We start from the raw sequence: 21,600 nt of genomic DNA, 5'->3' as shown, positions 1-21,600 counted from the left end.
TTGTTGAGCTCGATCATACCAGAGTGTTTGGAGGAAACAGTAAGGGAACTGAAAGACCAATTTCACCCTTATTAAAAATCTTTACAGTGAATAGATAGAAGATTAGATATCTTAAAATCACATGCACGGTCTGAATGGTCCACTTAAAGGGGTGAGACTATTATTTTCTCCTTGGACTTTTCTTTTTCACTTTGTAATATTTCAGTTACAAAAGTCCAGTAACAAGCACTTCTAGGGAAGGTTATAAAGAAGCTCCATAGGTCAAGGTAACAGGTACTTGAACCATTTTTTCATTGTTTGGGGAGTTTTATGTAAATCTGTTGTATAACTAAGGGACCACCTTTTGGTGTTGTGACAGTGTTACCTGATGTAACAGGTCTTTGGTCTCAGCCCATGGAAACTATTCACATGGTGTCCCTAACCATTTCTGCAGCCCTAGATAAGGCCATGAGAACAACAGGGTCACTCTGGTTCCCTGCAGGGAGGAACAATAAAAGTAACAATTATAATTTGTCAAGAACTGTATAATTATCAGAGCATTTCGCATAGAAAAACCAAGGGAAGTAAATACTGTTACTTTTTTTTAGACATGTTTTACAGATGAAAGAGGCTCCGAGGGATTAAGAGACTTGCCCAAATTCACACAAATCCATTTTTAAATTTTTGTTCTTTTAATTTTTAGCCTCAAATATTATGTCCTCAGTTGCCTTGCCCATGCTGATGAATTGGCAAATCTTCATTGCATTTACGTCTACGTATAACCCAGTTCTAGTATGATATTTCCATTGCTCGTGTTTTCTTACAGAGAAAAGACAGTCCATATCAACAATTTTCCAGTACTGTATTCAGAAGGAGCTAGCAAGTTGAGAGTTTCCACAGAGGAGCAACTAATATTCTACCACAATATTGTTTTGGATTTTTTCTTTTAAATGTTACATATAAATTAACAAGAGGTAAAAATAACAACACACTTATTTCAACATGTGATTGTGCTCAGCAATGATTATTTTATTTGACTTGTTAAATTACAACCAAAAAGACATTCATCATTATTCATTTGTTGTTCAGAATCTGTGCAGGTTGGAAATTACGGCCCTTAATGCTGTGAAACACAAGGCCACAGCATCTGGATGAAAATGAAAAGCCCTATCACTCACTTCTCCTTCACTTGCCATCAGATGATCATAGCCAAAACGTCCTCTGTGTGACAGGAAGGTGACACCTGACTCATCAAGAATTGTACTGTTTCATTTGACTTTTTGCCTTGTGACTGTTAAGACGCCTAAGATCAGAGCTCCTCATCTTAAAACTTCCACCCCAGAACTTTTTCTGTGATAGCACCTGTGCCTAATGATACTTTGAGACCAGAACCACCTGTTTGGCTTCAGGAAGACACCTTATCAGTTGAAAGAAAATGCTTTGAATTACAGTGTGGCCTAGCTTTGAGGTTGGGAGGGATGGTGTTGTTTACTCTCCAGTGGGAAGCTATCTACTTTAGATGAAAGAAGAATTAGAGAATTATCTGGTTTGATTCTGACATCAGAAGTGCAGATATTTGGAAAGTGCTTTAGAGCAACTTTGGTTATAAATAAGAGGGCAAACTCCTAAAACAGTATCTTGACTTAAAAACCTTAGGTTGCATAATCTATTTTAGCAGTGAGCCCAAAACTTTTTTTAAAAAATCAAGTAATGTTTACAAGAAAGAATAAAATCTTAATCCTTTTCACTTTTAAAGACAATCAGATAAGATTACCCACTGCCATTAAACACTGATCAAACTCAGTTGTCCTTACATTAGCATTATTCTGTCATAACAAAAAAAAAGAAAAGAAAAGAAAAAAGAAAAAAAGTCCCAGTGTAAGCTTCTCCAGCAGTGAGCATGATCCCTTACTCACAAGTAAGGAAGCCAAGATAGCTCAGATATCAAGACTGAGGTTTCTAAACCATTTTTCTAAAAGGAATATGTGCTAATTGACCTCTTTTGGTTGCTACCGTATATAGAATTAGTATTGTATATACTATTACTATGAAACTATATCCCTACCCGGTGTCCTGTGTTCAGCAATGGCAACATATATATTTAAATCCTTTAAAAGGACACCAGCACTCGTTAGACATATCGATCTTGAACATGAGACTGTTGGTTAGAGAACGTGAATCTGAAAAGAGTATTTTTGCAAGCCAAGGTAACACGGCATAACCAATCTAATGAAAAAGTAGGGGGAGAAGTTTCAAATACCCATCATGTTGACTGACACAACAAACAAGTCACTAACAGCTGCCTGGGGACTTTCGGGGGAGCTGGGAGATTTGAATATTTAAATCTGTACATCCCCTAAGTTTTATTTACTTATATTTTATTTTTTAGAGATGGGGTCTTTCTAGGCTGGTCCTGAGCTCCTGGCCTCAAGTGATCCTCCCATCCCTGCCTCCCGAGTAGCTGGGATTACAGTTATGTGCCACCATGCCTAGCTCATCTCCTAAGTTTTAAAATGCTGCTGTTAATAATGTATTGAACTCAGGGCCACTGAGAATGAATTTGGTCCCAGAGAAAAAGTTTCAGAACACACACAAATTGGGGCAAGTTGCTGGAAAATCTTTACATAAGATTTGTCCTGGTTCCCCTTCCTGGCTGCAGAGCCCCAGGAACTTTTCCAGCTTCCTCTCTATTCGCAGTGGCCCTTCCGGGGGCCGCAGCGCTGGGCTGAAAGATGTTTAAAGAAGTGAGTTGGCAGAAAATATGCATATTTAAGAGCATTTAGGAGCAAGTTCAACCGGATTCTCTCCTGGCATCCAAGGGGACCAGATCACATCCTTTAAAACTATGTTAAAGAACAGTCCCCTAACCAGCCTTTGTGGAGGGCCACTTCATTTTACGCCGTTATCACCCTTCCCCTCTACTCAAAATGCAAGTCCCTCCTATGTGGCTTGTTAGTTTAGAATAAAACAAAACAGGCTCTGGTTCTGATTTTTTCAAGAATCAGGCTCACTTTATATTCTTTATCAGGAGTCAGCAACCTTTTTCCATAAAGGGGCAGCTAGTCAATATTTTAGGCACTGTGAGGCCATACGCTGTTTGTTGCAATGACTCGATTCTGCTGGTGCAGAGCAGAAGCAGTCACAGGCCGTGCTGCATAAATAAATAAGCGTGGCTGTGCTCAGTAAAACCTTATTTAAAAAACAGGCAATGGACTGGCTCTGGCCCAGTTCTACGTAATAACCACAAATGGCGCCTCTCCTCTGAACACTGGAAAGTGCTTCCCATGGTTCCGGCCAGATTAATGTCTACTTACACAGCATTTAGTACTTTGATAGTGGATCCACAGAAGAAGCATAAGAAGTCAGCGTGATCTGAGGATTTACTGTTCATGATCCACAGCTACAAATCAACATGATAAGAAGTTGGGGGGAATCTGGAAGATTGTGATTCTCTGTTATTAAGAAACCTGGGGCCGGCGTGGTGGCTCACACCTATAATCCCAGCACTTTGGGAGACCGAGGCGGGTGGATCACGAGGTCAGGAGATCGAGACCATCCTGGAGAACACAGTGAAACCCCGTCTCTACTAAAAATACAAAAAATTAGCCGGGCATGGTGGTGGGCGCCTGTAGTCCCAGCTACTCGGGAGGCTGAGGCAGGAGAATGGCGTGAACCTGGGAGGCGGAGCTTGCAGTGAGCCAAGATCATGCCACTGCACTCCAGCCTGGGTGACAGAGCAAGACTCTGTCTCAAAAAAAAAAAAAAAGAAAAAGAAACCTGGGCCAGGCACACATGCCTGTAATGCCAGCATTTTGGGAGGCCAAGGCAGGAGGATCACTTGAGCCCCAGGAGTTCAAGACTAGCCTGGGAAACATAGCAAGACTCTCTATTTAAAACAAGAAAAGAAAAAAAAAATAGCTTATTGAGAAAAAAAAAAACCCTGAACATGTAGCTGTCCCTGGCTTTTGCTAATCTCAGAGCTGCCCAGTCAGCAGCTGAGGGTAATGGTTATTCTGTGGTGGCAGGTGCAGATGCAAAGAAAAGCAATAAATTATGGATAATGTGATACTTTAGATGTCTTAAAGAGTTAATGCACCTTTTCAAAGAACCAGATCTAAGTCAGCACTGAGGGATTCACTACTCAAGCCACTGGACTTCTCAACTCAAAGGGAAATTTGGTCAGCATGTGGCTAAAACAGCTAAACAACAGAAGCAGATACATAAAAGTTGTGAGAAGAGAAGCCGCCAAGAATCACCAAATTTCCTACAGGTAGAGAAAATCTTCCCAATCATCTTAGCCAGATGGTTCAGATTACCAATGGGGAAACTAAGGCCCAAGGAGAAGGAGGTAACTTGCAGAGCCAGTTGTGGCGAGATCACCACATTTCAGCCATTTCAACTTCCAATCTGTTGCTATTTCACTAAGGGGGGCTCACTGACCATTTAAACACTTATGTCATGAGGTTATGTTCTAAATATCTGGCTGCCGTTAAAAAAAACAAGTTTCCTGTTGGCAGAGAACTGGTCCCAGAAAACACCTGAAATTTGCTGAAGGGAGCAGAATGCAGCACATCACTCATTTAAGGTAGTTGACAAAAACTGCACAGGATAAAGCATTAAATGGCCGTCTTCCCACGAATATAAATGCTGATCTCTCATGTTGTATGCTAACATGGCAAGAACAGACTGGGAAGTTCTTAAATCAAAGTTTGCATTGATCTGTTTCCCTCCTAACAAATCAAAGGCAAATGTGACCCTCAGATCTTTGGTGTCTGTGACATAGAGGATTCCTCGGGCAATGAAGGCGTTGCCGGCCTTGGATTTGGGGTACGTGGTATTGATGTGCTGCACCACTGAGAATGTCCTCTCATCCAGTTGTGCTACAAGAATGTTTGAGCCGTCCACACTTGACGCATAGATAATCCAAAGGCCCTTTTCATCTACAGCTAGATTGAAGTAAGTCTTGGAATTTGCAAAAAGGTATTTTCGATCAAAATACAAGGCATTTTCAAGCTTCAGAGTTTGGGATGTTTCCTTGCCAAATTCAAATCTGAAATATGCAAACAAAGAAAAGTACACATGAATCACTGTTTCTGTGGACAAAGGTGGTTTATTAGGCTCCTCTATTAAACTGAGTTAGTGGGTCAGGGGTGAGGGCTGGGATTTTGCATTTCTTACAAGCTCCCGGGTAATGCCTGCTCTGCTGGTCCTTGGGCAATGCTGTGAGCAGTGAGGATGTAAGAGACGATGACTGGCTGTGCTAGCAGAGGCAACAGGGAGACAGTGGTGTGGTGTTAAAGAGAATACTCCCTATAGTCAGAATGAATTTGCATCTGAGTGACCACTTACTAGCCATGTGACCTCCACTTCACTAATGCCCAGATGTTTGTTGACCTCCTGAAATGCCCCCTCGAAGATTCTTAGAGCTGCAAGGGGGCTGTAAAAGAGGATCTAGTCCAATCTTTTCATTTTATAAGCAAAAAATGAGAAGCGACTGGCCCGAGACTACAAGTAAGAGGCAGAGCCAGAGGTTGAACTTAGGGTTTCTAACTCTAAGTGTGGTGGTTATTCCTTTACTCCCTGCTGAAATTAAAAAAAAAGAGTTTCACAGTTTGCAAAGTTGAAAAGAAAGTCACCAGGTGAGAAAGGCTGTTGCAAAGTCATGACTGTGAAAACCATTTTCTTGTCAAGTAAGTGGCTGGATACATTAAACTATAGCATGGAATGTCATGCCCCTTAGCTCCTGGAGGCTGATTTGACAGATTCCAACTCTAGGCTGTAGCATAAAAGTGAACTATAATTCAAAGGGTACTCCAGGAATGAAAATTCAGGAACATTAGGGCTAAAAAAAAACACCAGAGGGTGCCATTGAGCAGCAGAAGAAACATGAAATGTGTGAATCTGTGGATATGCGTTTGAGCATAACAGACTTGAATTCTATTAAGAAACCATGAAGAAACTAGAGAAGAGTGAGGCTTGGGAAGGTCCCTGCACATCTCAGTTCACGGGAGTTCTTCCTCTGAATACCTGGGGTTTAGTGCTGCCATTTGGCTGTGTCTAGTCCTGCCACCTCACAGCTGCATTCCTTGGTGAGACCCATCTCTCCCAGCAATTACAGGGTCGAATTCAGCTCTGCCTCTCTGTGAGGTCCCAGTCAGTGGCCTGGCATAGAGCAGTACAGTCTCCTAACCACTGCATCCAAACTTAGCTTCCTTAGAAGATACACCTCCTTGAAGAGGCCAGTTCTCACTGTGGAGGTTATCCACCTCAGAACTCCCCCCGACCCCACCTCCGTGTGGCAATAGCCCTATAGAACATGGCAGCAGGGGACAAGATTCAGTGAGCAGCATCGGATGAAGGAGTGTGTCTTGAGAGCGAGGACTGCTGAGCAGGCGGTAGGTCAGTTGCCTTTTTCTACCAGCACAAGACTGCCCAAATGAGGCGGCCAGGGAGGTGTAGAGATGATGATGGAGGTGTCATGTACAGGGAAGTGAGAGGCAAAGGAAAGGATGCTTCCTGCCACGGCTGACGCCAGTGTCCGATACGTCTGATCAAATTGCAGATTATACTAGGAAACTCACCCCATTGTAACCTGAGCATTCAAACACCAAAGGTTGTAAAAGCTGGACCTCACTAAGGGTAGGGGAAGGATGAGGGAGAGAGAAGGGACTCAGTCCTCCCTCAAGGTCACTGTCTCTTGTTTTGAATGAGTAGGACTGTGGCATTCATAATACTGGGTTTACTGTTTCAGATGGGGAAGAGCTAGAAGGACTCAGAGGCTGTAGTCCATCTTTTTATTTTTAGTTGAGGACAGGGAGACACAGGAAGTGCTGTCTCTTGGTCCAAGGCCATAGAGGAGGCAGAAGAGTTGGAGCCAGAAACCAAGTGTCCTGGCTTTCGGTTCGTTGCTCTCTTGATTTGCCCAAGACGACCATCTTCTGCCTCCAAAGGCCAGAGCTTGATTTCCTCTTCTTGAACCCTAAAGACAGAACTTCAGCAACTCTTGTGGGGAAGGCTCAGCAGCTGCCTTGGGCAATGTCTACCCAGGTGACCCTCCTCGCTTCCCCGTGGGAGAGCAGAGGGCAGCCTGGGAGGACTCCATCAGGATGACAGATGGATCTGAAGGCAGAGATGCCTGACTTGGGGTTCGTTCCCCAGTCTTCAATGATCTCAGCTGTGACATGAAATTCCCCACACCCAAAATTTTCCAAAACAAAACTTCATCAGGGAGCAGCAGCACATTCCACCAGGGGGAGCTCCGAGTTCAGGCTGCTTCTCTCTCAGAGGAAGGGGAAGCTGCAGCCATTACTACTCCAGGTCCACTTCTCCCTGGCTCTGACCTTCCTCGGGCTGTCCAGACCAGCAACAAATGCAGACCCCAGGCAGGGGCTGGGTCATGGGGCTCACTAACATATCCTGTGATTCATTCAGTCGACAAACCCTGACTGACCTCTGTGTGTCAGCCCTAGGGACAAAAAGATGATGAAAACACAGTCCCTACCCCCAATTGCTCACAAAAGCACCATGGGCAGGTGTGGCCTGAGAGGCATGAGAAGGTGCCGTGGTGTGACTCACCTCACTATGGTGTTGGAACCCCCTTTGTGGTAGTAGAGAGAGTTGTTGTAAACCACGTGCCCACAGCCATGGAAATAATACGGAAGGTGGATGAACGTGTAACTGCCATTCAGAAGTGAGGGCTGGTCCTTGAATTCCTTCACCATGATGCCTGTAGGAGGGAAGCCAGGGAGAGGCCGTTACCTACCTCCAGCAATCACAGCTTGGGAGGGAGTCCTTGGGAGGAATTTCAAAGGAGGGAAGTTGAGAGTGAAGTGTTCCCTAAGGTCCCTTCTCCAGTGTGAAGAGTCCAAGACTCCCCATCTCAAAGTCCAGCTCTCCATATGGATTTCTGAAATGTCTTTCAAATGTGGTAGGCATCGAATTGGCCTGACTCCCGGGAGAACTATGCATCACCCTCTCCCACCCCACTCTATACTGTTTATCACTTTCTATGAGAGTGGTGTAGGCCTTCACCAGGAATAGCAGATACTTGGCGCTTGGACAGTCACCTCTTGCCTCCTCCCACCTCTTCCTGCACTGTGCAGCAGCCACTACTAATGCACAACATTACTTTCTTTTTGAGTCCCCAAATCCTGGTAATCTGGGCAGTTACTACCAGCTTCCCCGTTTAATAACTGGCCTTGATAAAACAAAGAAGTGATTTCTTCTCAGCTATTTCTCCAACCAGTGAGTATGGTCAGACCCCTTCTTTAATGAGGCCACTGTTACTACCACCAGCAGTTCCTGACCATCTCTCTTTGGGACAGTACAACTAGGGTCCTGCTCAGATACAGTGTAACTGCAAGGTGGACCTTCACCTTCTCCCTGGGCTCTCTGTCCCACAGGTGGTTGGGAAAGATGTCCAAAAGTAGTCTTCTGGGAGAGGGGGCAACCTTAGAGAAAGATGGGTGGTCCACAAGGATTTTGTCTTTGGTATTTTTTTCCCATTATGGTTTGGAGGTTTATGAGGCCTGCAGTCATAATGCTATTTGTTTCCTTCTGGATACTTGTCCTAAAACAGGCGATCTCTGGGTTACCCTCGTCATGCTCCTGTGACCTGAACTTCAAAGCTTGCCACCAGCACGTTCAAAGGAAGAAAGTTTTCTGCCCACTCATTGGTCTTTCTAAAATAAAGAGACATTTATCACACCAGCTACTGAGGATTTCAGACACACACAAATGGAATACGCCCAAAGGTAGGCAATAGACGAAAAAATACAGTTACCACATAGATATGGGTCATCGGCCGAGTGTAAGTACCTGAAAAATGCTCTGTCACCCAAATCCGGTCATCACTCTTGTTAGCAGACTCTCTTATCCAAGTCCCAAATGTCTCTGTGACTTTCAGCACTTGCACTGGGTTTCCAACGGAGGTGACCATGGATTCTGCCAAAAGAAGAGAAAAGAAAGTCACTTACCTGCCAATTATGACTTGAAGGCATTCAATTTCTGAATCTCAAGACAGGATGCTTTGTTTCCATACCTGCTTGTGGGGAATGGTGTTCACTGGCTTTCTCATCAGCTTTTCCAGCCAAGGTATCATCATTTGGTATGGCACAGGTCTCACCTAAAATGATGACAATCATCAGAGCAAACACAGCTGGCACAGTGAGATGTGTTGGGCTTTATAGCTGCTGCTCTTCCCCACCTCATTTCAGGCTCTAGTCTCATAAGCATCCCTTGCAATAGGTCACCAGATTCCTTGGTTGCTTGCTTTTAAGCAACTCCAAATCATAGCCTTCCAAATTCTTCACCCTGCTTGTTGAGTTCCCAAGAAGCTTTTCAGGAGTACAGTTGGTAAGATAATACAATCCCAAAAGGATGTCAGTAAAAGCAACAAAGTGAACTGAGCCAGCCAGTTCAAGGCCTTAGCAGTTTGGGGGAAATGAGAGGCTTGCTGACGCCCTCCTGGCCCATCTGGCAGGTGGTATCACTATCATGAATGCATTGTTCTGGAAGGATTTTCACTTTCAGGGAAGCTGGTGGAAGCTGTGAAAGAGCAACCCCAGAGAATGGGGTGGTCCGCTTTATGCAGCATCTTCCTGGGAGAGGCATCAGGAGGGGAAACACAGATTTAGAGGAAGAAGTCATCTAGATTCCATCCAGCCCAGAGACACAGGAGTCCCCTCATGACCATTTCCCCGCTGTCTCCGTCTAAGGGCCTACATGGGAGTCCCCTCATGACCGTTTCCCCCACTGTCTCTGTGTAAGGGCCTAGAGAAACACAGGTCCTTGACAGGGGCCTGGTTCAAGTTGGCTTGAGGCTACAGCTGAGCTATGATTCATCCTCCTTGGCTTATCAGTGTCCCCCTTAATGAATGGGCTGAATTTAGACCTTTGGTGAAGAGGTGCCTTAGGGCAGCAGAAGTAAGGCTGAGAGAGAAGAGGGAGGAGGATGCGTGTGGCCAGGGTGAAGAGGACAGGACATGGACTGAACCGCAGGCCCACTCAAATCCTGAGGGTTTCAAATCACCCTGTGGTTGCTTGATGGAAAGGGTCATCTGAAGGGGCTCCCGACCCTCCGTGATCTCTAAGCTTCCTTCCAGCTGGAAAAGCCTGTGTTTCCCTGAAGTCCTTCTGTCACCTGATGAGAGCGGGCTCAGGGATCTGTCCTGCTGCCCCCAGGGTTTCAACTGGGGTTTCCACTTAGGAAACTATAGGGTATTAAAGACATGGAGTTGGAGCAGGAGAGAGGGCCAAGTTCAGACGCAAATGCCTGGCAACCAAAGACTCATTTCTAGGAGGCAGAGTGGAAGATAATGCCTTTCATTTAAAGCCATTTTCCTTACTCTGCATCCAGCCCCTGCCGATCCAGCCTCCTGATAGATTAGGCTAAGCCCAGAGACTGCTTCTCCAGACAAGAGCTGTCACTGGCTGGCAGAGCCTGTGGCAAATTAGAATTCTGCAAAAGCTTGGGTCAGAGCCCCCTTCTCTCAGGGGAGGTCCCGCTCAGTTCATTCTTCAAGAGAAGCAGAGCAAAGGGCTGATGCTAATGGCTGGGGAGGCACTGCACAGTAGCCCAGCAGAGGAGCAGCTCTGCCGTGGTCTCATGTTGCAGAATTACAATCAGGCTCTACTGAACTGGGGAGGGCGATGGTGCCATCTTCAAAAGCACAGATTCGCCCACTCTGACAGCTGACTGTGTGCCCCCAAATGTCTTTCAGAAAGAACAGTGCACCAAACAGAACTCAAGACTGTTTAGGAAAATGACAGCAATGGCCACAGCAAGGCTGAGAAATTCCAGTGAGGATCCTCCTTATGAGTGCCATTGAGGAGATGGCCGCAAGTGGCCCTCGTCATAGTTTCAGTTAGGTGACAGATCCTAGGTCACCCCTTTTGGGGGAGAAGTCCTAGCATCACCCTAGAAGTATTTTCCATTAATATAATCCTCAATTTCCAGTTAGCTTTCAACCCTGTGGCCACTGTGCCACAAACTGGCTAAAGAACAAGTCCACCAGAGGTCAAGTATTCCTTGCTCTTGGTTGGCTTGACCTTGGGTCAGGTCTCAAAGTGTGAATTTCTATTTAAATGGAAGATGCCCTGAGAGCTGGGACTTTACAGTTAGGCAGAACTGAGTTTGAATCCTAGCTCCGCTATTTACTCCTGGAGCGAGTTCCTTAGCTCTTTGGGGTATCGGTTTTGTTATCTGTAAGTTGCACACAATAATGATTCCAATATCATAGGATTATTGTGAGAATTAAATAAGCACATAGCCCTGTGCCTGGCTTAATGAAGCACTGTTGTTACTATTCGTGAGGACTTAACCAATCCAAACTTCCCCTTCATTCCCTGAGCATCAGTCAAGCTTCTCACTTCCCAAGAGTGCAAAAACAGCAGCTTAGCTTTCCAGACTGTTTCAGGGGAAAGGGATGGTGGACAGGGCAAGGAGGAGGACTGGGCTGCTGGTAAATGAAGGAAGCAGGAGGAGGGAAGGGGAGTGGGAGGCCTAATTTTAATACTGTCCCTGGTCTTCAGCCCCGGGGCAGACTACGAAGACCTCCTGTGAGAAGGTTGCAAGAAGGGAACTCTCATTTTGGACAAAACCCTCCTCCCTCTATTAAAACAAATCTGATCACAGAGCCTGGGGTCCAGACCAAGAGTTTGGAATAATTGACAGAGGAGGCGGGCCCCATGGGGGAGAGCTGGTGACCTGGGCACTGGCCGTTGAACATGTTTGGCTGCCGAGGGCCTTTGGCTCTTCTGCTTCCAGGGGGTCCTGGAGGACCTGGAGGGCCTGGGGGCCCAGATGGACCGGGTGGGCCTTGGTCACCTTTGGCACCTGGAGAGAGAGAGAGAAAGGGAGAGAAGGAGGGAGGAGGGAGAAGGAGGAAGGGGAGAGAGGGACAGAGAAGGGGAGAGAAGAAGAGAGAAAAGAGAGAGGGAAGGAAAGGGGAGGGAGGAAAGGAGGGAGGGAGGGAGGAAAGGAAGGAGGGAGGGAGGGAGGAAAGGAAGAAGGGAGAGGGGGTGGGAAAAAGGGAAGAGAGTGGTCAGCTAAGGTCTCTTTAGCTGCCTCCTCGCAGTCAGACCAAATAAGGCTTTTCAGTTTCTCTACAAGTGGACAAGTGCGGCCACAGAAGCTGGAGGCAGGTCTCTGTCTACCAGGAAGGGGCAGAGATCTGCAAGCAGAGCAGATGAGGCCCAACCTCCTACGCCCTCTCCAGTCTCCTCCAGGGGACACCCTCTGCTCTGACCTGGTCTTTTCAATTGGGGTTCATAAGGGATGGTGCTTTTCTGAAGGGTTTGTCATCACCCCTCATGTGGTCAGCAGCATGGAGGAACACGGTACTCTGGATGTGTAGATTTTCTATGTAACAGAAGTGTAACAGAATTTTATATTTTTTCAAATACATTTATGTATATTACCCTGTCGAAAACACCTCTGAAATTATACATGTTTTGCATAGCAACATCTGCTGTTCATGAGACAAGATGTATTAACCAAGTTCGATCTTTTCCTTGATACTTTGGTCTAAGCACAGTGCCTGGTACACAATAGGCACTCAATCAAGTCTGAATGGATGGATAGATGGTTGGATGGGCAACTGATTCACGGTCATTATTCTGAACATTTAGCATCATCCTTGCTTCCTGAGGACAGACATTATGTCTTCCTCATTTCCAGCTACTAGCAAAGTCTCTGATTCAGAAATGGTGTTCTCTAGTATTTGATAAATCTGTATTGACTACATAGTTATATTTACATGTTATATTTTTATCATATTGATGATCTCCAAGGTACTGTGCTTTAAAAATTCTTCTGCCTCCTGCTCCTCCATGAGAGTCAGCTGTTACCTGCTCTTTCCCCTGTGCTATTGCTTTGTGACTTTCTGCCCCTTACCCTCTTCTCCCACAAACACCAACTATCTGCTTCTACCCTGGGCTGGAAAAGCAGCCACTGTATTTGTAGGGGAAACGCCCCTGATGGCAATAACTGAAGTGTATCCTTAGAATGACCCTGGATGGCAGATGCATCTGAATGTGTGCTCAGAGCTAGGGAATCTGGGAGTTGCCAACCCAGAGCTTTGTTCCTTGTTTTGAGGAACATCTGAACCCCCGGCCCATCTCATGGAAGAGGGGCCGTGCAGGCAGTTGAGGCCCTGAGTTTTGGGTTAAGTGAAGGTTGCCAGGTGGAGGTGGTTAAGGGGAGGGTGTTGATGTGGTGTGGATATCCCACGCAAATCTCATGTTGAATTGTAATCCCCAGTGTTGGAGGTGGGGTCTGTGGGAGGTGTTTGGATCGTGGAGGCAGATCCCTCATGAATGGCTTGGGTCATCTCCTTGGTAATAAGTGAGTTATTGCGAGATGTGGTCATTTAAAAGTGTGTGGCACTTCACACCCCACTCTCACTCTCTCTCTCACTCCTGCTCTCGCCATGTGATGTGCCGGCTCTCCCTTCACCTTCTGCCATGATTACAAGTTTCCTGAGGCCTCTCCAGAAGCCGCGCAGATGCCAGCATCATGCCTCTTGTATAGCCTGCAGAACTATGAGCCAATAAACCTTTTTAAAAATATATAGATTACCCAGTCTCAGGTAATTTATAGTAATGTGAGAACAGACTAGTACAGGTGTTAAGTGAAAATGCCAGGTAAATTGCATGCTGTTTGCAAGTGGCTGCAGTTTTCCTGCTCAGTCCACTGCCCCTGGGCTGCAGGTAAGGCGGTTGGCTCATCCAGCCCACTGCCCCTGGGTTGTTTTTGTGCTAAGTTGGTTCTCCTGTCCAGTCCGCCACCACTGGACTCTCTCCTCTGTACGAAGCCTCCAGTAAAGCTCCGTGTCACATTTGCTGGCCCTGGATTTCTTCTTTAGTTTCTTGAATCTGTTGCCATCCCTACTGAGGTTGATCAGGGCTTGGCACAACAATATTTTGCCCTAATTATATGTAAAAAGGCCATTAGGATCAGGGCCTGAGGATGGCTCGACCTCATCAGTGAAGCAAATGCTTGTGCTTCCTGTCAGTTGTCCTCTGAGGTGTCGTAAGTTGCCTGCTTACTTGTCTTATTTTGGATTGTGCTGGATTTCAATATATCTTGGAAAAGAAAACTTCCTTTGTTCCATTCAAGTCAACTGTGGTTTTTAGACCCAATTACCTGAACCAAGTATGCTTAGAACCCAGATCTGGTCTTGCCACATGGAGTAACATGCTCAGGTTTCTCCTCTTTGAAAGCATAGAACTCCAAAACATGCTGCAAAACAGATGGCCACATAAGGCCATAAAGGAGAAAAGGCACAGGAGCAGCCTTGGTGTTCGAAGCCAGGAAGTTCTCTGGGCACACAAGCCCTCAAAGAGAGCCAGAGCGCACCCCTCTTACCTGCCAGGAGCACATCGTTGGACACATCTCCTTTGTCACCCTTTTCTCCCTTCTGCCCTGATGGGCCCTCATTTCCCTGCAGGCCCAGTTCACCATGGTCTCCCTTTTCTCCCCTTTCCCCTGGATTTCCTGCAGCTCCAGGTATCCCTGACCAAAAAAGCAAATGACATGTTAGCCTATGGTGCAAAAAGTTCTGGCATACCACTTTATATTATTGTACTTTGTGCTTTCCAGGGAAGCAGTTTTATACACCAAACACACAGCTTTTCATAACTGTTTTAGAGCAGTAGTGTGACCATACGTTCATTAAAGAACAGCATTTCCAGGTGGCTTTGCTGGATTATTTATTTATTTATTTTTTGAGACGGAGTCTGGCTCTGTCACCCAGGCTGGTGTGCAATAGCACGATCTCGGCTCAATGCAACCTCTGCCTCCTGGGTTCAAGCAATTCTCCTGCCTCAGCCTCCCAAGTAGCTGGGATTATAGGCGTGAGCCACCACACCCATCTGATTTTTGTATTTTAAATAGAGACAGGGTTTCGCCATGCTGACCAGACTGGTCTTGAACTGACCTCAGGTGATCCGCCTGCCTCGGCCTCCCAAAGTGCTGGGATTACAGGTGTGAGCCACTTACTCCTGGACTGCTGGATTATTTTTAGAGAAATTTGGCTGAGCCAACAGGTTGGAGAGAGGAGTGAACCGCAAGAGGGTGCGATGACAGCAACAGTGGAAAGAAGGTAAGGAAGGCCTAATGAGAAGTCTGCAACCATGATGCTCAGAGGCGTGTGTCTGCTGCCATAATAGTGAGTGTTAAACACATTATTTAGTTTATTCCTAACAACATATTGGAGTGGTAGGCTTGGCAGTCATCCTTACTCTCATTTTATAGATGTTGAAACTAAGGCCTACAGTGGTTATAACAGATGCTGCCAAGTCAGAGCAGCAAAGCACCTCTGATTCCATCTCCAGTGCCCTTTTCTGTGACATTCCAATGCAAAATACTTTCAATCACAATAGGAAAACAGGTAAAGTTGCTTTAGGACAACCATTAATAGGGATGGTGAACAAAAGGTAGTGGGTGAAATTTCTGCCTCTGTTCACAGGGAGCTATGACTACCGGAATTGCTGTCCTCCCTACATTGCTAGAAACCAGTCAAGGTCTAAGTAACAGCTTGTGTCAGCCTTGAACCCTGAGCAGTGAAAGCACCCTTGGATTGTCCCAGTTCACTGCTGGGAGGTAGTTCCTAGTGGCACAGGGAGGAGGATCTCAAATAGCCTGTCAATCTCACTAAGTTGAGGGGCCAAAAACCAGAGTTTGGGGAGATGGAGATGGCTAGAATTTGCAAGATAGAAGAGCAGAAAGACGACAGCTGTGTGAGAGAGCCCTGTGGATCTGCAGAGGGCTCTCTTGAACCTGTGACTGAGGGATGACTTCCACACATGAGGGAATTCCAGAGGGCTGGGAAAGGAACTCACACACTGTTCGCTATAAAATTCTCAGGGCTCACACAGCAAAAATTTCTCATTCCCACGGCCAACATGGAGAAATCTCATCAAATACTGAAATACTGGGTAGAGTCCTTGAAAAAGTCTAGTTTTAGTAGTGGGGCTAAATTAGCCCCAGGTTAAAGGCTGTGGTGGACCCCATCATTACAAAGTTTCAACACAAGTTTCTAAAGGATCAAACCTATCTGCCAGTGATTTAACTGCCTGACTCTGTGCCTGCTGAGAGTCCAAAATTTGAATCATTCAGTTCATTTAACTCAGCGTATTAGCAATTTAAGCAAGAAAAAGTATATGATCATCTCAAGGATATAGAAAAGGCATTTGATACAATTCAACACCCATTCTTGATTTGTCAACAAACTGGGAATAGAAGAGAACTTCCTCAGTCTGGAAAAGGGCATTTACAAAAAAACCTACAGCTAACATCATCCTTAATGGTGAAAGACTGAATGTTTTCTCCCTAATATCAGAAAGAAGGTGATGCTATCTAATCTCATCACTTTAATTTAACATCCTACTGGAGGTCCTAGCCAGTGCAATAATGCAAGGAAAAATAACTCAAAGGCGTACAGATTGAAAAGGATGAAGACTGTTTGCAGATGTCATGATTGTTCACGTAGAAAATCTCAAGGAATCTATAAAAAGGATACTAGAACTCTTGAGTATACAGTTATACAGGGTCCTTGAGAGGGGAAGTTATTATGTAATATTGTACTAAGTTATTGCCAGATATGGATCAATTACCATGATACCCTATCTCAGAGAATATGTGCTCATTTTAACAACCGCCCCTTGGAGATATTGCTTAACAGAGGTATTGCCCAAGTGGCAGAGATTTCAGTGATGGGGAAGTGAGCATCTCACAATACCCCACAGTTCATATCCAAATGCCCTGCATTGCCACCAGATTAATTATTCCCTAAAACAGCGATTCCCAACCTTTTTGGCACCAGATTCTAGTTTCGTGGAAGACAATTTTTCCATAGACCGGGGTGTGGGGAGGGATAGTTTTGGGATGATTCAAATGTATTACGTTTATTATGAATTTTATTTCTATTATTACATTGTAATATATAACAAAATAATTATACAACTCACTATAATGTAGAATTACTGGGAGCCCTGAGCTTGTTTTCATGCAACTAGACAGTCCCATCTCGGGGTGATGGGAGACAGTGACAGATCACCAGGCATTAGATTCTCAATAGGGTTTGTACTCCTATGAGAATCTAATGCTGCTGCTGATCTGAAGGGAGCTCAGGCAGTAATGTGAGCACTGGAGAGCGGCTGTAAATACAGGTGAAGCTTCGCTCAATCATCCGCCGCTCACCTCCTGCTGTACGGCCCAGTTCCTAACAGGTCATGGACTGATATGGGTCCAGGGGTTGGGGACCCCTACCCTAAAAATAAACCTAGAGCTCTTAGCACCTTTCATTTACCCCAGAGCAGTAATAAATATTCAAAATGGTTTCTGCTCTTCCATATTCATGCTCATATTCCATATTCAGGGAAGTGTCCGCAGACTATTCTAAGGACGACAGCAGTGCATGACAAAGCCTCAAAGTATTGATCACTGTTAGAAGAAAACTGTAGTGAATAAAAAAAAATTGCTAGATTTCAACCAACCAATAAAAAAAAAATCTTAGTGAAAACCATGAAATTCAGCTACAGCTGGGAGTCAGAAGTCCCAGGGTCCTCACCACTACCAGTGGTAAGCTTGGACGGTGGCTGCCTGTCCAGTGGAGCTGGGGGAGCACAGTAGAAGAGGATGTGAAGAGGAGCAGGGGATCCCTCCATTGTCAGCGGTGGCTCTGCCATGGATTCAGTGATATAGGGGTCAAATCATGCCTCTTTGAGGGGTCATGGCTCGTAATACCTCCCTCACGATAGCACCAAAAACCCATTGCACTGGCTCCTCCCAGCCCTCAGTCATCGGGACATCTGGGTGGAAAGTGGTTCACTCACTTGAGAAGAGCCCTTCTGCCAGGCCCTCTGTGTGAGAAGACATTCTTTTGTCAGTGTTTTAAATAGGCAATTTGGCACATCATCTGAAGGAGACAAAAGACAGGGCATTGCCATAGAGTCCAGCCCGCACAATGCACCAAGTGTAACTGACACCTTCGAAAGGTTTCACGTGACCCAGATTTAGCAGTGCTCAGGGAAATGGTATCTGCTGGTTACTGCAGGGATATATTCTTCAGGCATTTATTCTAGTCACAAACAGCCTTCTGCATCATCATCTTATTTCCCCTTCCTTTCTTTTCTTTCTTCCTCTTATGTCTTGTCTTTTCTTTCTTAGAAAGGCCATATGTGAAATAGAGGGCAGCTGTTGTAATGCGCCCCCCACAGGGGCAGGTATTTAAAGCTATTCAAGGCCTTTGCTTGAGGCTGCACTTTGACTCTAGTTGGGAAATGCATGATCATTTTATAGCTTTCATTAAGAAAGGGTTGGGGGACATTTTGTCTGCATAGAGTCTGCCTTTGCCCTCTTGTCCACCATAGCTCTGACAAAGCATCCCCTCGTCTTTGTTGGTAAAATTGCCCTGGCTGTGCTTTCGCCGTGGTATGTCAGAAATTAAATACCACCTAATCACGATTCACCATCAGGAACCTGTGTGTGGCATTTTCTTCCCTGCCCTGTCCCAGGGAAGGTCAGGGATGCCAGCTGTGCAAAGTGACACTATGACACTATGTGATGTGGACCCCTAGCTGGCTTTGAGTCGGCACATTCTGCCAGAGAAGAAAGGCCAGACTCTGCCTGCCTAACTTGTGCGAGGAGTGGCTCTCTACTGTTTTTCTCTGGTGTCGCCCACTCAAAACAGTTTCATCAGCATTCGGGTTTGGAGTTGTGTGGTATCTCGAGACTGAGGTCAGCTCTCATCTTCACAACATGGGGTGAGGGAGGATGTTTTATTTTCAGCAGTATCATCTGTTGCTAAGGCGGGGGAAAGGGGCGAGAGGGTGTCACACAAAACCCAGTCCCGAGACACGAATATGGAGGAGGGCTTTCATTTCTGTTTTTATAAGAATTTGACTTTTAGAGAAGATACTGCAGCATTAACTCTTAAGTGAGAAAATGAGAGGCAGCTGGAAGGAAAGAAACTGCTTTTGAGGCAATGGAACGTCAGACTTCATAGAAGATGCTGGTTGCACAGTTGACAACATTTAGGTTTCTTTCAGTTCTGACCTTTTTCTTCAGATCTAGGTTGGTGTTTCCAAATGAATACAGAACACTTCCACTTAGATTTCCTTTTGGTTTAAAATAAAGTTTCTCCTTCCCCACTTTTGAAAACAACAATAATAGCTAACCCCAGTATAGCACTTACAATGTGACAAGCCCTCTTCTAAGCACTTTGTATATATTAACTCATTTAATCTTCCTAATAACACTATGAGGTTAATATTATTATTGTTCCCATTTTACAAATAAGGAAATTGTGGCACAAACTGATAACTTGCCCAGGGGCATACCGCTTGTAAGCGGAAGAGCCGGGACACAAATCATCTGGCTCCAGCTCTGGCTCTGAGCTATTCCACCATCATTCTTAGCTTTTCTAAGGTCAGAACCTGAGAAGCTTTGATGTGTCAATCTCCTGGAAGCAACCGTTAGGCTCCAGAGCTTAAACTCTGGCTTCATCAGGGTAGTCTTATAACGGCTCCTGGTTGCCTCCTGCGTATGTGGAGCTGAACCCCCCGACCTTACTTTGAAGGCCATTACCCTCTAGTCCTACCCCAATCTAGCCAGGGTCCCCACTTGTACCCAGGGATGGCCTCATAACCTGTGAGCCTAGGCCTTTCTGTTCTCTCCCTGCGGTTAATGCTGCTGCAGTATCTTCTCTAAAAATCAAATTCTCATAAAAAAAAAAAAAAAAAAAAAAAAAACAGAAATGAAAGCCTTCCTTCTTATTCGTGTCTTGGGACTGGGCCCCATTCCCCAGCCTTTCCCACCGCTCCTCTACTTATTTCCAAGGTGCTGATCCCTCTTTTCTCTCTTGTGCTTTGTGCTTAGTTCTACTGCACAATCCATCCTCTACACAGGGTCCTATTTGCTCATCTTCTGCACAGGGGAGTTTGGCTTTTTCTTCTGGCAGTACTGCCTGCTGTGAAGTATAAAGCAGTCTTCCAACCGGAATTAGTAGTTACCGAGTACCTGCTGTTGCACGATGTATTTTCTCTTTCAACTGGATTGTAAGCCCTTATATACAGACATGATGTTCTAGTCTTCTCATTCATGCATTCATTCATTCTTCATTCATCAATTATTTATTGGGTCTTAGCTGGGCCCTAGCTAAGAGATGCGATGAATAATAAAATCTATAAAACATAGTCCCTGCCTTCACTGACAAACACTATAGTGGACTATTTAAAACCAGAAACCATATTAGAGTTGTCATAACCCAACCTCTTCTGGCTACAGATGAGGAGGTCAAGGCCTCATCTTGGAGTGACTTGCCCAGGGCCTCAGGGCCAGTAAGGGATAAAGGCAAGAGCTCCTAGAACTCCTTCCACTGTTCCCCTCTGCCTTGAAGGCAGGGAACAAGAGGGACAAAATCAACTGTCTCTGACTGGCAGGTTATACTCATTGAACTGTGTGTTCTCAACAGTGTCCTGCAGGCCTCTCTGAAGGGCTGGAAGGCTCCCAGCCCTCCCAGGAAGACTCAGCCTTGAAGCTCAGGTTGGAGGGTGTCTGAAGCCCTATATTCTCAATCATTAACTGCACCAGCGCTCAAGGCCCAGGCTTCCTTCCTGTTTGCTCCTGCTCTTCGGCACCTCCTGTAACCCTGCTCTCACAACAGGGCCCAAGCCCCTTGAGCACGGAAGTTGAGTGTCACTGTGGTTAAGAGCAGGGGTCCAGAAGTCAGAGAAACCTGGATTCAAGTCCTGCCTCCTTCACTTTTTAGCTTTTGACATTACACAAGTTATATCCAATTATTCAACAGTGAATTTATTGAGCTCCCTGGCTGTGTGTTCCAGGCACTGAAGGTAGGAACTAAGCAAGACAGACATGGCCAAGCTCTGACAGGCCTCACATTCTGCTTGGGGAGTCAGCCCAACAGCACAACAGCAAATAATCCCCACAGGGTGATTTCAGGGAGGGATATTTCGATTGATTCCGATTGGGGAGTCAGACCATTAGCACAACAGCAAATAATCACCAGGGGATGATTTCAGGGAGGGATCAATATTTTAATTGATCCCACTTGGGAGGTCATACCATTAGCGCAATAGCAAATAATCACCATGGGTCGATTTCAGGGAAAGATCAATAATTTGGATTGATTCCACTTGGGGAGTCAGACCCTCAGTGCAGCAACAAATAATCACCATGGGGTGATTTCAGGAAGAGGTCAATATTTCAAAAGAGCAGGGGATGTGACAGAGTAGGTGAGACAGGGGCTAGACACAGAGGCCAGGGATGATGATATACACGAGATGACATCTGAGCTAAGACCTGCACCATGGGAAGACAGGGGAAGTCAGGGAGAGGGCATTCTGGGCAGTGGGCACAGGCCACTATGCCCTAGTCCCACCCCAATCTACTCTGGGTCCCTGGCGGTACTCGTGCTAAGGTCCTGGGGCAAGGGTGGGCTTGGCCTGTTTGAGAAAGACAAAAGTATCTCCATCTGGAAAAAATATGGCTAATGAAAGTATTCATGCCCTTGGTTGTTGTGAGGACTAGATGAGTTGAGTGTACGGAGACCTTAGTGGAGTGTCTGGCGGTAAATGCTGGCTGCGTATTATGGTTCC

The 21,600-nt window shown here is 45.6% G+C and overlaps 1 protein-coding gene across 2 annotated transcripts in view; it reads right to left on the bottom strand.

Moving 5' to 3' along the window:
• Positions 1-987: 987 nt before the first annotated feature.
• Positions 988-21,600, bottom strand: part of GLDN (gliomedin) — a 70,983-nt gene continuing 50,370 nt past the window's right edge. The window contains exons 5-10 of one of the 2 annotated variants that reach the window (XM_005559559.5): positions 14,348-14,494; positions 11,687-11,815; positions 9,020-9,103; positions 8,797-8,922; positions 7,555-7,705; positions 988-5,029 (exon numbers count right to left, since the gene is read on the bottom strand). In XM_005559559.5, coding sequence (XP_005559616.3) covers positions 4,552-5,029; positions 7,555-7,705; positions 8,797-8,922; positions 9,020-9,103; positions 11,687-11,815; positions 14,348-14,494 — 1,115 coding nt within the window. In that variant the 3' untranslated portion in view covers positions 988-4,551. Of the gene's footprint in view, positions 5,030-5,069; positions 6,959-7,554; positions 7,706-8,796; positions 8,923-9,019; positions 9,104-11,686; positions 11,816-14,347; positions 14,495-21,600 lie in introns of those variants that run through there. The other variant, XM_015452828.4, reaches the window with a different exon arrangement.

The sequence above is a fragment of the Macaca fascicularis genome, chromosome 7, assembly GCF_037993035.2.
Source record: "Macaca fascicularis isolate 582-1 chromosome 7, T2T-MFA8v1.1".
Lineage (NCBI taxonomy): Eukaryota > Metazoa > Chordata > Mammalia > Primates > Cercopithecidae > Macaca > Macaca fascicularis.
The sequence above is the reverse complement of the archived record's forward strand: the minus strand, read 5'-3'. Positions and strand labels throughout refer to the sequence as shown.